This window comes from Pogoniulus pusillus, chromosome 16 (genome assembly GCF_015220805.1).
Source record: "Pogoniulus pusillus isolate bPogPus1 chromosome 16, bPogPus1.pri, whole genome shotgun sequence".
Lineage (NCBI taxonomy): Eukaryota > Metazoa > Chordata > Aves > Piciformes > Lybiidae > Pogoniulus > Pogoniulus pusillus.
Genome location: NC_087279.1, coordinates 904,223 through 921,444, shown reverse-complemented (window position 1 = coordinate 921,444; position 17,222 = coordinate 904,223). Strand labels below are relative to the sequence as shown.

The window sequence follows — 17,222 nt, the reverse complement described above, 5'->3', positions numbered from 1 at the left end:
CCCAGCCTAAACTGATGTTTGGTAATCTGGGATGGTTTGGCCAGGTTCACTTGTCTGCTGGGTCTCCAGCAGTGCGGTGGGAGCTGTGTGAGGGTGCATGCAGGTGCCTGGGTCCAGCCTGTCCTCTGGGGGGGCGCTGGGCTTGCTCTGTGCTGCTGGGCTCTGGGCAGGGCCCAAGGAAGCGCAGGCTTCATTCTGCTCAGCAGGCAGCAGAGCCGAAGGGGGCTTGCAGCAACACTCTGTGGAGGCAGAGGGTGAGGGTGCAGGAGCTGCTTGCACTGAGGCATGAAATGCTGACCCTTTGGTGTCCAGAAGTCACAGGTGGTGGTGCCTGATTCTGGCTGTGTGCTCTGCAGCTGTGTTGCTTCCTTGGCAGCTCGAGTGAGGCTTCTGGCAGCTTCCTTAATTGAAGGAGCAGTCCCAGGCTGTTGCTTGAACAGCTCTGGAATGGGCATGGGCATACCCATCACGAATGCAGGCTGGGCGAGGAGTGGCTGAGAGCAGTCTGGTGGAGAGGCCTTGGGGGTGTCAGTTGGTGCCTAAGTGCCCAGCAGCCAGCACTGGTCACAGCCCAGAGCCAGCTGTGTGCTGGCTGCAGCCAGGGCAGGGAGAGCAGCAGCACAGGGAGGGGATCCTGCCCCTCTGCTCTGCTCAGACCCCACCTGCAGCACTGCCTGCTGCTCTGGGACCTGGAGCTGCTGGAGAGGGTCAGAGGAGGCCACAAAGATTATCAGAGGCTGCAGAACTCCCTTGTGGGGACAGGCTGGGAGAGTTGGGGCTGCTCAGCCTGCAGAAGAGAAGGCTTCAGGGAGAGCTCAGAGCAGCCTGCCAAGACCTGAAGGGGCTGCAGGAGAGCTGAGGAGGGACTTGTGCCAAGGGCTGGGAGTGGCAGGCTGAGGGACAATGGCTGTGAGGTGGCAGAGGGGAGACTGAGAGTGGAGAGGAGGAGGGAAGGATTGGCAGTGAGGGTAGGCAGACACTGGCACAGGTTGCCCAGTGAGGCTGTGGATGTCCTCTGCCTGGGGGTGTCCAGAGCCAGGCTGGATGAGGGCTGGAGCAGGCTGTGCTGGTGGGAGGTGTCCCTGCCCGTGGCAGGGGCTGAGCTGGCCGAGCTCTGGGGCCCCTGGCAGCCCAAGCCGTTCCCTGGCTCCGTGCTGGTTCTCAGCTGCCTTGGGTTGCCTCTCTGTGTCCGCGCGGTGGTTGCAGGACGTGGCAGGGAAGGCGGTGCAGAGGAAAGGAGGCTGCTGGGGCTGCCTGCCCCCAGCGGGGTGCCGAGGCCGTGGATGCTGTGTTCATCAGCGCCTGTTCTCTCCCGCAGATCCCCCAGATCAGTTACGCCTCGACCGCGCCGGAGCTGAGCGACGACAGGCGCTATGACTTCTTCTCCCGGGTGGTGCCTCCTGACTCCTTCCAGGCACAGGCTATGGTGGACATTGTCAAGGCTTTGGGCTGGAATTATGTGTCCACCTTGGCATCTGAAGGGAACTATGGAGAAAAAGGAGTGGAGTCCTTCATGCAAATTTCCAGAGAGGCAGGTAGGCAACACCCCCCCCCCTCCAGAGCCCCCCGTGCAAGTGGTGAATGTTGGTTTGTACCCCAGTGTCTGAGTGTTTCCCTGGAAGCTTGCTTGGGTGCTGAGTGTCCTGGGCTCTGTGCCCCTCAATTGCCTGTGGAGCCCCAGAGACTGGGAAACCTTAACAGTGTCCAGTTGCTCCTGGGGGAAGTGGAAGCTCTGGGTCTTGTCAAGCTGCTGCTCCACTGCTGTGGTGGTGAGGTGGGTGGGAGGCAGTTCAGTGCTGAGCTGTGCTCTCCCCACAGCTGGGCAGGCTGGGCAGCCTGCTGGGTGCCAGGCTCTGCCTCGGGCTGTGCTGCTGGCTCCTCACCTTTCAGCTCCCTGCCTGGGCTCTGTCCCCTTGCCTCAGCCTTTCTCCTGGCCCAGCCAGCTTCCAGCTGAGCACAGCTACCTGGGGTGCAGAGCCACAGGCTCAGGGGGAGGTGCAGCAGACCTCTGCTGGCCTGCCTCACACTATTCTGGTTGCTGCTTTCGTTTAGTGGTGGCCCAAGAAGGCCAAACTGTCTTGGATGAGGTCACTTGGCCTGGAAGAGATGTTTCAGGAGGATGGGGAAATGTGTCCTGTGCTGGGTCAGGTTTTGCTGTCTCCCTAGCATTAGGTGATAGGAGGAGAGGAAATGGCCTGGAATTGTGCCAGGGGAGGCTTAGGTTGGAGCTGAGGAACAATTCCTTGGCTGCAAGAGTGGTGAGGGACTGGCAGAGGCTGCCCAGGGAGGTGGTGGAGTGCCCATGCCTGAGGGTGTTCCAGAAAGCTGGGGCCATGGCACTGGGGCCATGGCTTGGTGGCCATGGGGGGATTGGGTTGCTGCCTGGCCTGGATGACCTTAGAGGGTTTCCCAACCCAAACAATTCCCTGTTTCTCTGAATAGTTTCTCAGGGTCTGTACCTGGCACAGGAACACAGCCTGGGTGTGTGAGACACAGCACACCCACAGCTTCCTTCCTCACCCTCTGGCCACAGGGAACTTTGTCAACTCCTGCCCCAGAGCCCTGGGGCTGCTGAGCCTGCAGAAGAGCAGCCCTAGAGGGGGTCCGAGCAGTGCTCAGCAAGAACTAAAGGGGCAGGGGGGGTAAGAGGATGGGGCCACTCTTGTCAGTGCTGCCCTGTGACTGGGCAGAGGGCACAGACTGGAGCCCAGGAGGTTGCATGTGAGCAGGAGGAGAAAGTTGTTTGTTGTGAGGGTACTGGGGGTCTGGAGCAGGCTGCCCAGAGAGGCTGTGGAGTTTCCTTGTGTGGAGAGCTGCCAAGGCCAGCTGGGCACTGTGCTGCTGGGGATGCCCTGCTGTGGTAGGGGCTGGGCTGGCTGAGCTGCAGAGCTCCCTTCCAGCCCCTAAGACTGATTCCCTGATCCCTGGCTGCTGTGTTTTGGCAGAGGGGCAGATCCTGTCTGTGGGCACAGCTTGTCCCTTACCACTGACTCTAAGCCACAGCAGCTACCTGCCCTAACTTCAGTGTTCTGTCTGCCTGCTCCAGCCAAGGCAGCTGGAGGGGACCAATGTGAGCTGGTGAGGACCAGTGGAAGGTGCTCTCCTTGCTGAGTGTTCCAACCTGCTTCAGCACAGAAAGGCTTTGCTTGATCCTTTGAGTTAATAACTCTTCCCCAAGTGACTTTTTTTTCCTTCTGAGCACTTGAAGAGGCTTTGAATATGTCATTGTGGCAGGAGCTGGAGATGTGAAACCTGCTCTGCAGTCTGTGGGATTAATAAATTAGGAGAATGGCCTAATTATAGAAAATCTGAGGGCCTGTTTGAGATTATTAATTAAACAACTGGATGATGGAGTTTCAAAGATTAATCAATCTTTGATTTCATTTCTTCTCTCGAAGATTAATCCCTGCCAGAAGGTTAATTGCTGTCTGTAAGAGATTTGCATGGAAGTTGTTAGCAAAAAGACCACTTGGAGGCCTCCTAATGGATCAATAAAAGATTCAGAGGGCATTTAGCCACCTTCTTCTCTGCCCAGATCACCCTTTCCAGATCACTTCCCCATCTGGGGAGCCTTCGGTGCTCACTGGAGAGGCTGAAGCAGAAAGCCTGGGAGGATGGGGAAGGCCAGATGGAAATTGTGACACACAGGTGTGGCTCTCCAGGACATGGTTTGGTGGCCATGGTGGTGTTGGGTTGGCAGTTGGACCCGATGATCTTAGAGGCCTTTTCTAGTCTTAGTGATTTTCCACACCCTGAGAGGGTCACAGGAAGTTAAGGGTTGGAAGGGACCTCCAGAGATCACGTCCAAGCCCCTGCCAGAGCAGGGTCACCCAGGGCAGCTCTCCAGAGAAGGAGACTTCACAGTGTCTCTGGGCAGCCTGCTCCAGGATGAGGCTGCTCAGATCTCCTAACCCAGGAGACAGACACAGGACTTCAGGACATGGTTTGGTGTTGGCTTGGTTGGACTCGATGATCTTCAAGGCCTTTTCCCACCTTAGTGATTCTTTTCCCCCTATGGTTCTGTGCCTCTGCTACCCTGACCTCTGTGCCAGCAGGCCTAGGATGTGACTGTGCCCTTCAGCTTGGCACTGGTAAGGCCACACCTCAAATCCTGGGTTCAGTGTTGGGCCCCTCACTCCAAGAAGGACATTGAGGTGTTGTAGCATGTCCACAGAAGGTGGCCTTGCAGGGCCTTGAGCAGAGGTCATATGAGGAACAGCTGCAGGAGAGACCTCCTCAGCCTCTGCAGCTGCTTGAGAGGAGGCTGCAGTGAGGTGGAGGCTGCAGTGAGGTGGGGGTTGGGCTCTGCTCACTCAACAAGTGACAGGATGAGGAAATGGCCTCAAGTCGGCCCAGGGGAGGTTTAGGTTGGATGTTAGAAGGGTTCTCAGGCACTGGCCCAGGCTGCCCGGGGGGGTGGTGGAGTCCCCATCCCTGGAGGTGTTTCAGAGCCTCGTGGCCGTGGCGTTGTGGGATGTGGCACAGTGGCAGTGGCGCAGCAGCAGCAGCAGCAGGCTTGCGAGCTCTGGGTGAGCAGCTGGGCTGGGTGAGCTCCAAGCTCTGTTCCAGCACCAGCAGGTCTGTGATTCCTTGTCTCCTTTGCCCTGGCTCAGCTGGTCTGGCCGAGGCAGAGCAGTTGTGTTGCGCAGATCCGCGCCGGCTTTGGGTGCTGATGTTTGCACCCTCTGCAGGAGGCAACTCAAAAATGGGCCAAGCATGCTTCTCTCTGTGTCCTCAAGACAGGCTCAAGAGGGATTAAAGCTGTTGTAGCAGGGACTGATCTGATTATCTATCTGGTGGAGCTCCCTCTGAGGACCTGTGGTGGCGGTGCCTGTTTGTTGTAAGGCTCTCATCACCTTGGCAGAACAAAAAGGCAGGATCAGCTTTAATCCAGCCCGGCGTGGGAAGCACAACGCCTGTGACAGTCTCTTTATCTCCTTCTCTCCTTTTGGCTTCCTTTTCTTCTTCCTGAAAACTTTCTTATTTGGCAATATTGAAGTCCTTAATCCTCCTGTCCCTGCTACCCTCCAGCGCCGCGCAGGCACCGATTACGTAAGGTGGAGAGGGAGGATCCCTGTGGGAGCTGGGGCTGGGATGCAGGAGCTGGGATGCAGGAGCTGGGGCTGGCCTGCGGGAGCTGGGCTTGCTCAGACACAGCAAGGACATCAGACCCAGCCATTGCCAGGGCAAAGAGTCATAGACTGGGTTGGGTTGAAAGGGACCCTAAAGCTCCCCCAGTGCCAACCCCCTGCCAGCCTTCAGTCTAAATTTCCACTCTTGCAGCTTAAAGAGAGCCTTGAAATGCTGCTCCTCCTCCTCCTAAGCAGAAGCTTTCCCCAGCAGAGCTGCCTAGCACTGAGCCATTCCTCTCCCTCAGTGTAAACTTCAGTTCTGCAGCTCTCTGCTGCAGAAGAGCAGCCCCAGAGGGCAGCTGAGCAATGCTCAGCAAGAGGGAAAGGAGCTGTGGGGGGCAAGAGGCTGGGGCCAGGCTCTGCCCAGGGGCAGCACAAGGGGCAGTGGGCACAGACTGGAGCCCAGGAGGTTGCATGTGAGCAGGAGGAGAAAGTTGTTTGTTGTGAGGGTGCTGGAGGCCTGGAGCAGGCTGCCCAGAGAGGCTGTGGAGCATCCTTGTGTGGAGAGCTGCCAAGGCCAGCTGGGCACTGTGCTGCTGGGCAAGCTGTGGGGGGTGCCCTGCTGTGGCAGGGGCTGGGTGATCTTCAGAGCTCCCTTCCCAACCCCCACCTCGCTGGGACTCTGGATCCTGTGCAGTACCTCCTGCAGCCATCATTCCCTGTGGGTTTGTTACCTGTAGCAGCTCTTCTAACCCCCTTGGGCCACTTCACTCTGCATTTCTGAGCTGTTCCTAAACCTTGATACTTGTTCCCTACCCTGGCTTGTGTTTCTATGAAGACCTGACTCTCTTAATTTGGGCTCTTGTGGTGCTCTGAATCATCTCTTGATGCTTTCTGTGAAAGCCTCAGCGTGAAGGATCAGAGTCTGGTGCTGTGACTCAGTTCTCCTCTTCTGTGGGAGCTGACCCTGTGTGAAGCCAGGAGCTGCTGTATCACCCAGCAGTGATTCACACAGCTCCTACAGGTCTCTTCCTCTGCCTGTGACAAGCCTGAATCTGCATTTTATTTTGGAGTGGAGCTTAATTTTGCTGCTGTCTGTTGGGGATTCCATTAGCAGCACAAATGAGGACAGAGTTAAATCGTTGCTGCCAGGGAGTTGTACAATTGTCTGTTTGAAGGAGGCAGAGGAGACTCTTCTGGGTGTCTGTCAGATGGAAGCAGGTCCTGTTGCCAAGTAGAAAATCCTAATTTTTGTGTGTGCCTTACATTCTGCTGTTAATGAAACATCTCTCTTTTGCTCTTGATCCATTAAAGCCCTGCTCAGTGGCTTTGGAATCCTCATTACAAGCAGCAGTCGCTTGACAGCATAGCCCAAGGTTAAAGGCAGCCCAGAAATGAAAAGGGAAGGTGAAAGACATCACTGATAGAGTCACTGAGTCGAAGAAACTATTGTCTGGGGTGGAAAAAACTGAAATCGCTGAGTCCAAACCTCAGCCCAACCTCACCATGGCCCCGAGTGCCATGGCCACACCTTTCATACAGTCACAGAATCAGGCAGGTTGGCAGAGAGCTCCAAGCTCACACAGCCCAACCTGTCCCCCAGCCCTGCCCAACCAACCAGACCATGGCACTGGGTGCCCCAGCCAGGCTTGGCTGCAACACGTCCAGGGATGGGGACTCCACCACCTCCCTGGGCAGCCTGTTCCAATCCCTGGCCACTCTTGCAGCACAGACATTTTTTTCTCCTCTCCAGCCTAACCCTCCCCTGGCACAATCCCAGACCATTTCCTCTCCTGTCACCTGATACTAAGGAGCAGAGCCCAACTGCAGCCTCCCTTTGCTGCAGCCTCCCCTCAGCAAGCTGCAGAGAGCAGTGAGCTCAGCCCTCAGCCTCCTCCAGGCTGAACACCCCCAGCTCCCTCAGCTGCTCCTCTCCAGACCTGCCCCAGCTTGGTTGCCCTTTGATGTCACAGTGGTGGGCAGAGATTGCCTTGGCTGTGGTAGCCAAGCCAGGCTGACTTACGGGGGGAGGCTTTGCAGAGCGCTCTGGCAGGGGCTGGTGCCGCAGACAGAGTCCTGCAGGCTGGAGAGGGCCTCTACGATGGCTGAGTCCTGCCTACAAGCCACACTGAACCACATCCCTCACGTCTTCATCATCACATGATGGCCACAGGTCACAATCTTTGGAGCTCATAGCTTGGCTATGAGGAGGACTTTCAGTCCTGCCAGAGCAGTCAGGGATGGGCACAGGCCACCCAGGGAGGTGGTGGAGTCACCGTTGCTGCAGGCGTCCCAGCAGTGTGAGCAGGTTGTACTTTGGGACGTGGTTTGGTTGCCCTGGGGGGCTTGGGTAGAAGGTTGGACTTGATGATCTTGGAGGTCTTTTCAACCTTAGTGATTCTGTGCTTGGTCTGTCCTCTCCCTGGCAGCTGACAGAGCCCAGGTTCTGGCGTCACCGCTTGGATACTCACTGGAGTGAGTCACTCTTCTGCAGGGAGGCCTGGGCTGAGGTGTGTCCTGCCCACCACCATGACTCTTGCTTTATGGAGCTGTGGGAACAGCGTTTGGCACATGGTGTTCACTGGATCTCCCACTGCCATAACCCAAGGGGCACAAACCTTCTACAGCATTTCAGTCTGAGCCAGCAGCTGAGCTTCTGTGGTGACAAATTTGATCTAAAAATATGCTTTGGAAGTGCAGCCCAAAAGGCAGCCTCAGAACTTTTTCTTCGTGGCCTCATTCATAGATTCTCCAGATGGGTTGGGCTGGAAGGGTCAGAGAATCATAGGGTGGGTGAGGTTGGAAGGGAGCTCAAAGCTCAGCCAGTTCCAACCCCCCACCATAGGCAGGGACACCCACTAGAACAGGTCGCTCCTTAAAGCTCAGCCAGTTCCAACCCCCCTGCCATGGACGGGACACTTCTCACTAGTCCTGGTTGCTCAAGGCCTCATCCAGCCTGGCCCTCAGCACCTCCAGGGAGGGGGCAGTGGGGCTTCACCTCAGCTGCTGTCACTTGAGGAGCAGCAGGTCCCAGCCTGCTGTGCTGCTGTGGAGTCTGTGGGTGTAGAGGTGGTTTGAGGCTTTGGGAGCTCTCGCAGTGCGGTGCTGGTCCCACAGCCCCTCTGCTGCGGTGCTCTCCTGTCTGCAGGAAGGGCTGGAGGCCTGAGGCAGGCTGGAGAAGCAGCAGGGCTGTGCCCGTGTTAAATGCTGACAGTGGCTGGTGGGAATGGCCTTTATTCATCTGCTGGAGAGCTGCTTCCCTGCGTCCCAGCTAGCAAAAACAAACAGCTCACCGCTAATGAAATCAGCTCATTTATCTCACAGCACCTCAAGGGCTTTCATTTTTCTCTCTGCCTATGCTCAGATATTCAGCTCACATCTGTCCCTGGCACATTGCATCTTTTAGGCTTGGGCCTTTCAGATCACCGAGTCCATCCATGAACCCAGCAGTGCCAGGGCCGGGGAGAAGGAGCAGTGGAGATGGAAGCTGATGAGTAGGGTTGCAAAGACTGAGGCGTGGCAGGGGTAAAAAGGTATGCATGGATAAGGAAGATTTGCCCTGAAGGGTGACCTAGAAAATCACTTCCCCCCCCCCCAAAAAAAAAACCAACCAACCAAAACCCAGCACCAAAGCCCAGACCAGCAAAGGGAGTGATTTCAGAGCCAGAACTGGCTGTGGCTGTGGAAATGAAGCCTGTGAGGGAAGACAGAAATTCTTTCCCCAGTCCCTTTTCTCTGCCTGAGTCCAGGCTTCCTCCATGGCTGCATCCCGGTGCCTGTGCTCCTCACCCAGCCTTTTCCCTGCCTGGATGTGGGGGGAGAAGCAGAGCCCCGAATCCTGGCTGCTGTCTCTCCTCCGCCTCCGGCGCCTGTCCCAGTGCGTGGTGCAGAGTCTCTGTCAGCTTTCCTGGAGGGATGGCATGAATTTCATCAAGCCCTTCTGCAGAGGAAGGCCCTGCTGTCATCCTGAGGTTTCCCTGTGGAAAAGAGAAATATTGTGATTACACTGAGCTGTTCCCACGGGATCTGTCTGGTTTGCAAAGCAGGCGGAGCCTGTCGGTGCGGGCTCTGCGGGGTGATAGATCAGGGGATGCCGTCACTTAGCCCAGCTGCTGTCACTGAAGTCCTCCATCCCAGGAGGAAGGACAAAATATTGCCTCCTCTTGTACCTTCCATACTTCACAGGCCCCTCTTGCCTTGTGCTAATGCAGGGAACAGCTTTGGGAGCCATGGGGGAGTAGCAGCACATAAATAATTCTGAGCTGCCTCTTCCATCACGCACCCTCCCCTGCCTGCTTCCTTCCTTCTCCTTCCTCACACACAGAGGATGACAAACGGCCTCAGGTCTCCCTAGAAGATGGCTTTCATGCCTTGCTAGTGATCTTCCAGGCATGCCAGCACTATTCCCTGCTGCCCCTGCCTTCCCTTTTCATCTCTATCTCCCAGTCCTCAAACCTGTCTTTCTGTTTCTGCAGATTTGTTCCTTCCTTTCCTGTTAAACTCAGCTCTCTCCTTACCTTCCTCTTTTCCTTTTCCTTCCTTTTCCCACAGATTTCTTATTTTCCTTTTATCTTCAACTCTCTCTCTTCCCCTTATGGATCCCTGGAGCAGGCTGCCCAGGGAGGCTGTGGAGTCTCCTTGTGTGAAGAGCTGCCAAGGCCAGCTGGGCACTGTGCTGCTGGGCAAGCTGCTGGGGGTGCCCTGCTCTGGCAGGGGCTGGGCTGGCTGAGCTCTTAAAAGTCTTTTCCAACCCCAACAGTTCTATGATTCCACTCACTGAGGACTATTTCAGGTGTCTCAGCTTCCTCAAGGCCAAGACCCTGGTTGAGTTGTGTCACTCAGAGCTTTCTAGGAGAGATGTTGGAGTCACAGATTGCATCGGGCTGGAAGGGACCCTCAAAGGACACCTTGGCCAAGCCCCCACAGGCAGCAGGGACAACTCCAGCTCAGTCAGGCTGCTCAGGATCCCATAAAGTTTGACCTGAATGCCTGCAGGCCTGGGGCCTCAGCCACACCTCTGGGCAACCTGTTCCAGTACTTCAGCATTGTGCAGAAGTTCCTCCTGCTGCCCAACCTACCTCTGCCCTGCTCCAGTTCCAAACCATTGCCCTCAGCCTGTCCCCACAGCCCTGCTGAACAGTTCCTCCCCTGCAGATACTCAAATGCAGCTCTGAGCTCTCCCTGCAGCCTTCTCTTCTCCAGGCTGATCAGCCCCAACTCTCCCAGCCTGTCCCCGTGGCAGAGGTTCTGCAGCCCTCTGAGCATCTTTATGGTCTCCTCTGGACCTGCTCCATGAGGTCCACATCCTTGTGCTGGGGCCCCAGAGCTGGACACAGCACTGCAGGTGAGGTCTCAGCAGAGCAAGGTCTACAAGATCAAGTCAGGAGGCTGCCTCTGAACTTGCAGAGCAGCAGGCCCAAGGAGAGCAGCTTTGCTGCTTAGCAGATGAAGGATCTCAGCAAAGTGCTGCTGTCTGAGGAGCAGTGCAGGCTGCAGATGCACCCCAGCAGGAAGCTGCCTCCCCCCAGCTCTGCACTGCCTCCTCAGTGCTGTTTGTGTGTTTCTTTTAAGGCCAGTTTTACAGCCAGGCAGAAGCAAAGTCTAGACAGATTGTCTAAAGTCTTTTATTGGCTCATTACGATGCTGCTGCTGCTGGATCACTGCTGGGTGTCCTGTGGCCCCCACTCCCCAGCCCCTGCCTCCTCCCAGGCTGGCTTCTCTCATTCCCTAGGAGAGCGTTTTCATGTCCGGCTGGCTCAGAGTCCAGCCCAAGCACCACTCACACCCTGTGGACAGCTCCATCTCCAGAGAGGAGCCAGAGTGGCTTCATGGGGTGGCTTTGTTTCCCCAGAGCATTTGTGCTTTGCATTCAGAGCTGCTGCAACAGCAGCTGAGGAGCAAAGCCTGAAGCAGCTTTTCCAGTTGTGATTTTGAGAGGAAAAGGGCCCCAAAATCTGCTTTTGCAGAGGGAGGTTTGGGTTTGCCCTGCCCCTCCCCAGCCAGGCTGAGGGAAGTAGTTCCATCTGAGGATGAGGAGGAGCTTCTTTAAGGGTGCTGGAGCCCTGGAGCAGGCTGCCCAGAGAGGTGGTGGAGTCTCCATCTCTGGAGAGATTCCAGCCCTCCCCCCCCAGATGTGCTCCTGCAGGACCTTCTTTAGGTGTCCCTGCTTTAGCAGGGGCTCTGGAGTGGATGGTCCCAGAGGTCCCTGCCAGGCTGGGATTCTGTTATTTCAGTTTCAAGTTTGTGCTTCCCTGAAGCAGTTAATCGTTTCTGTCTTGGCTCCTGTGCTTCCCTAACATATTCATTACAGCCAGGACTGATCTCAGCCCTCTGATTGCTGTAATCAAATAACTTTTATTTATTAACATCAGGAGGGAAAACAGAGGGAAGCAGCAGCACAGAGCTGCAGCCCAAGCCTGTGGTAAACAGGCTGTGCCTGCACAAACCCAGCTTCTGCACCCTCCCTTCAGAGGGTCTGAGGCAGCAGAGCCCCTGGGGGCTGTTCGCACTGAGGTGCCCTGCGGAGAGCTGTCGGCACTGGGAGTGCTCTGCGAGCTGTCCTTGTGCCTGCCCCTGGAGGCCAGGGCGAGGAGTGGGGGCTGAGGCTGGGCTGCTCGCAGGGCTTCGTCCCTCGGGCTTTCCAAACAGCAAATGCGAGAGGAAGAGCTGCAGGGTCCCAGCCCGGTGAGGGTTGGAGGTCCCCTCTGGAGCTGCTCTTCTGCAGGCTCTCAGCCCCAGGGCTCTCAGCCTTTGCTGCCCACAGAGCTGCTCCAGGCCCCTCGGCAGCTCTGCAGCCCCCCCCCCCGGCCTCTCCCCAGCAGTTCCCTGTCCCTCTGCAACTGGGGAGCCCAGAACTGGACCCAGTCCCCTTGCTCTGGGCTCACTAAGGCAGAGGAGAGTTACAGAACAGTCAGCCCAGCGATTTGCACTCACAGGTTCATAGATTGGGTTGAAAGGGACCCTAAGACTCATCCAGTGCCAAGCCCTGCCGTGGGCAGGGACACCTCCCCAGCCCAGGCTGCTCAGAGCCCCTCTCTGTGAAGCACACCTCCTGCCTTCTGTGCTCCCTCTCCTTGCCCTTGCCTTTGCCTTTGCCTTTGCCTTTCTGCCCCCGAGGCTTGGCTGGAAGGCAGCAGGAACTTTGGTGCCCATGAAAGCCAGTCAAGGAAACACATCTGGGGCAGCCCAGCCCCTTCCTCACATTTCACAGGCAAACAGTGAGGAGCCCTAAACCTCAAACCAAACCATCCTGCATTGCTTGCCCTGGGGAGAGCTGTGGAGCTGCTTAGCTCCTGCCTGAGCCCAGAGCTCTGCCGCAGCAGTTGTGCTCCGTAGCCATGCAGGGACTCTGCTGTTGTGCTCTGTCTCCAGGGCTAATGATCCTTTACAGGATTAGCTGTGCAGGACCCTTGATGCTGCTGAGTCGAAATGCCCAGAGCTGGGGGTCAGGAGATGTGCTCAGGAGCAGTGGAGGGCCTGAGCTGTGCTCAGTGGGGTCAGGAAGCACTCTGAATGTTAATGCCTTGCACATGTAACATGTTGGTCACCGACTGCCTCCTGCCTGTGCAGGGGCAGCAGCTGACATGGCCTTGGCAGCCCCAGGCACCTGCTGACACTTCCCACCAGAGCTGTGGAGCTGGATTTGCCACTTCATTAATGCTGAGCAAGGCAGAGAGTGAGGCTGCAGGCTGCCTGCTGCGTGTGCCTGAGCTGGAGCAGGGCATGGCCCTGGATGAAGTGGTGCCTGAAGCCAGGTCCCTTCTGGCCCCTACCCTTCTGTGATTCTGGGAAGGCTGAGAGGGAGCTCAGCCAACCCAGCCCCTGCCCAAGCAGGGCACCCCCAGCAGCTTGCCCAGCAGCACAGTGCCCAGCTGGCCTTGGCAACTCTCCACACCAGGACACTCCACAGCCTCTCTGGGCAGCCTGCTCCAGGCCTCCAGCACCCTCACAACAAACAACTTTCTCCTCCTGCTCAGATGCAACCTCCTGGGCTCCAGCCTGTGCCCAGTGCCCCTTGTGCTGTCCCTGGGCAGCACTGAGCAGAGCCTGGCCCCAGCCTTTGTAGGATGTTTTAGGCTGTCAGGCAGGGATGGGACTGGGGGAAATGGAACAAAGCTGGGAATGGGGAGATTCAGCCTGGAGGTTAGGAAGAAGTTGTTCAGCATGAGGGTGCTGAGAGGCTGGCACAGGCTGCCCAGGGAGGTGATGGAAGCCTCATCCCTGGAGGTGTTTAAGGCCAGGCAGGCTGAGGCTGTGGGCAGCCTGCTCTAGTGTGAGGTGTCCCTGGGCATGGCAGGGGGTTGGCGCTGGCTGACCCTTGTGTTCCCTTCCAGCCCTGACTGATTCTGTGATCCTCTTGCCCCCCACAGCTCCTTTCCCTCTTGCTGAGCATTGCTCAGCTGCCCTCTGGGGCTGCTCTTCTGCAGGCTCTCAGCCTCAGGGCTCTCAGCCTTTGCTGCTCCCAGAGCTGCTCCAGGCCCTCAAGATCTTCATGGCCCTCCACTGACCCTCTCCCTGCTTTCAGCCCTGCTTTGCCCCAGCCCAGCAGGACATTCTGTGAGTGTTTTGGAGCTGCTGTTTGGTTTTCCTGAGGCCTTTCAGCAGGCTCCTAGCAGCAAAACCAAACTGCCTGCTTTCGATGGCATTTGGAATGGGAGCAGGCTTCAGAGCAGAGCCTAGGTGGGTTTGTCAGCTTCAGGAAGCCTTTCTTGGAGCAGAATGCTATTGATGAAGCTCTGATGCCATCTCTTCCTTACAAGGGAGCCCAGCATCATAAACATGAGAGCTGGAAAGATGCAATTTGGGTGTCATTAGAGCTCTGGCTGCCTGAATGCACGCAGGTGTGCCCACAGCTGCTTTCACTCCGCTGCTTTTCCTGCCCCATCCCAGCTTCAGAATGCTTAGAGCTGGCTGCTCTTGGGAGCTGCTTTGCAGATAGGTCCTCTGCTCAGCTCAGCACTTGTGTCATGCATTGAGCTCCAGCCAAGAGCAGCTCTCTGCCTTGTCACCAATCTCTCCTTGTAATGCTGCCAGTTGTAGAGCCACAGCCTCGGTTGGGCTGGTAGTGACCTCAGAGCTCCTCCAGTGCCAACCCCTGCCGTGGGCAGAGACACCTCCCACCAGCCCAGGCTGCTCAAGGCCTTGTCCAGCCTGGCCTTGGACATCCATCTAAGGCATCCTTGCTGAAGTCTTGCCCCTGCTGTCAGCAGAAGGTTGCACCCATGGGATGCCACAGGCTCACAGGATGTCAGAGGTTGGAAGGGACCCGAAGAGATCATCAAGTCCAGCCCCATGTCACCTGCATGGTGATGGCCAAACTGGTCAAGGGCTCAGAGGGGGCCTGGAGACCCTTGGCTTGGGTGGGGAATGCTCCAGAACCAGTGGGTATCAACCACTCTTCTCCACTTCTGCTGGTCCCATAGGTCAGGGGCTGCCTTGTTGTTATTTTGGGGCACCTCACTACAAGACAGTGATGGAGGGGTTGGGGTGGGTCCAGGGAGGAGCAGCTAAGCTAGGGAAGAGTCTGGAGAGCAGGGCTGGGGAGGGGCAGCTGAGGGAGCTGGGGGTGTGCAGCCTGGAGCAGAGGAGGGTGAGGGCAGAGCTCATTGCTCTCTACAGCTCCCTGAGAGGAGGCTGCAGCCAGGTGGGTTTGGGCTCTGCTCCCTAGCATCAGGTCATAGAAGGAGAAGAAAAGGCCTGGGATTGTGCCAGGGGAGGGTTAGGTTGGAGATGAGGAACAATTCCTGTGCTGCAAGAGTGGTGAGGGACTGGCAGAGGCTGCCCAGGGAAGTGGTGGAGTGTCCATGCCAGGAGGGGTTTAGAAGCCCTGGAGATGTGCTGCATGGGGATATGGTTTAGTGGTGGCCTGGTAGGGTAGTGTTAATGGTTGGATTTGGATGATCCCAGAGGTTCTCTGGGTCTCTGGTGCTGGCCATGGTCTTCAGGGAGCCCTTAGAGGATTTGCCTCCAATGTAGTTTCAAGTTTGAAGCAGAAAGCAGACAGTTACCTGGGTTTAAAGCCTCCCTTCCTCTCTGCTCCCGAAGCAGAGACCCTCTGAAACAAATGACTTTGTGCTGCACTTCAGCAGCAGCTCTGCAGGGCAGTGTTTGTTGGGCAGTCCTCCGTGTTCCTGCAGGAGACTCTGGAATGTCCTGCTGTGGGATTCACAGCTGGGGAACATCTCGGTCCTGGCTGTAAGCAGAACAGTGTGGAGTGGATGGAAGAGGCAGAAAGTTCCCTTTCTCCCCAGCAGGGCTCCTCCTGAGGCAGCGCTGCTCGGCAGTGCGTCCTCTGGAGGTTCGTTTGCTGTGCTCCAGGCTTTCGGTGTGCTGAATCAGAGGGAAGAGCTTTGCTAGGGAATTAAACCACCCCCACCCCGGAACAGGAAAAGACTGACAGCTCCAAAAATGCAAATCAAGGCACAGAGAAGAACCCAAAGACTGCAGAGAATCTCACCTGTTGCAAGGCAAAGTGAATGCCAATGAGAGGAGCAGACAGAGCCTCATTACCTTAGCTGAGAGCCAGGTTTGGAAGCGCTTGGGAGAAGCTTTTGTGGGGAGCTGAGGCTGCCCAAGCGAGGCAGATGAATTCCCCTCTACCTTCTGCTTTCTCCTGACCCAGCTCAGGGGCTCAGCAAGTGGCTGGAGAGGAAAGCTGAGCCCTGCCAGGGCTTCGCTCTGCCTGCTGTGCAGGGCTGGGTGCTGAGCCTGCAGCTGCTCAGGGCAGTGAGGGAGAAGCTTGAGGAGGAACGGGCAGTAGATGCTTCTGGATGTGCTCAGTGCCCTGCTAGCTCATGAGGCAGCCAGTTCCCAGCTCTGGGGATCACCTCTGACCTTCTTCAGGGGTGGCTTTAGGAATTAAGGGCACTGTGGGGCTTGGATTGAGACTGGAGATGAGGAGGGAGTTCTGGACAGTGAGGGTGGGCAGACACTGGCACAGGTTGCCCGGGGAGGTTGTGGAGCAGGGACATGGGCAGCCATGGGCAGCCATGGGCAGGGACACCTCCCTGCAGCCCAGAGTGCTCAAGGGCCCATCCAACCTGGCCTTCAACCCCCAGGGAGAGGACATCCACAGCCTCCCTGGGCAGCCTGTGCCAGTCTCTCCCCACCCTCACTCTCAACAACTTCTTCCTCTTCTCCGCTCTGTCTCCCCTCTCCCAGCTCACAGCCATTGTCCCTTGTCCTGGCACTCCCAGCCCTTGTCTCAAGTCCTTCCCCAGCTCTCCTGCAGCCCCTTTCGTGTCATTACTCAGCCCCAGACTAGCCCCAGGTTGCTCACAGAGCCAGAACCTTCCCCTGAGAAGGACAAGTGTGTTGAGAGAGAGCATCAGAGCTCAACATGATTAGAGAGAGCAGCCCAGCAGCCCGATAAAATCATTAATCCAATTTCTGTCTCATTTCTGCATCCTTCCTTCACCAGTACAACTCTTCTCACAGCACTTTGGAGCTGCTGGTGGGGCTGATTAAATTGCAAAGCAGACTTCAAATGAGAGGATCCATATCGAGCTCCCCTCATTATCAGTTCCAAGAAATTAAATCTCCCATAAACGATTTACTCTCCAACAAATCAAATAGACATTGGGAAGACAAAGGGCAGAGAGGCTCTTCCAGGTTGCAGCCTGGTGGAAGGAAGCAGTGATCAAAGGGAAAGAAGGATGTGATAAAGCCCAGAGCTGCCAGGGCCCCAGGCTTCTCTGCACCAGCTGGCAGCCCTGGCAGCCAGTCCTGGCCTTGCCTTCATCTTGAATGCATCAGGAGGCTTTGGGCAGCCTGGGCTGGAAGGAGGTGTCCCTGCCCCATGGCAGGGGGGTTGGAACTGGGTGATGTTTAAGGTCCCTTCCAACCCAAACCATTCTTTGACTCTGTGGATCCTCCTCCTTCCTTCCCCTTCCTCCTTCCTTCCCTGTCCTTCTCCTCCCTTCTCCATCTCCTTCCTTCTCTTTTCTCCATCTCCTTCCTTCTCCTCCTGCCTTCCCTGTCTTTCTCCTCCCTTCTCCTCCCTTCTCCATCTCCTTCCTTCTGAAGTGATCTGTAAGGTCCCCTCCCCAAGCCACGCTCTGTAGCTGTGGCTCTGGCACAGCTTGGCAGTGCCAAGCATTTCCCTGCTGGCAGGATGGGGTTTTTCACCTCTGTTTGTTGAGCCAGAGAAGG

General features: G+C 56.8%; 1 protein-coding gene across 5 annotated transcripts in view; it reads left to right on the top strand.

The window, feature by feature from the left end:
• Nucleotides 1–17,222, top strand: part of GRM7 (glutamate metabotropic receptor 7) — a 188,298-nt gene that overhangs the window by 70,499 nt on the left and 100,577 nt on the right. For all 5 annotated transcript variants that reach the window (XM_064156141.1, XM_064156140.1, XM_064156143.1 and 2 more), the window contains one exon: nt 1,319–1,535. In XM_064156141.1, coding sequence (XP_064012211.1) covers nt 1,319–1,535 — 217 coding nt within the window. The remainder of the gene's footprint in view (nt 1–1,318; nt 1,536–17,222) is intronic.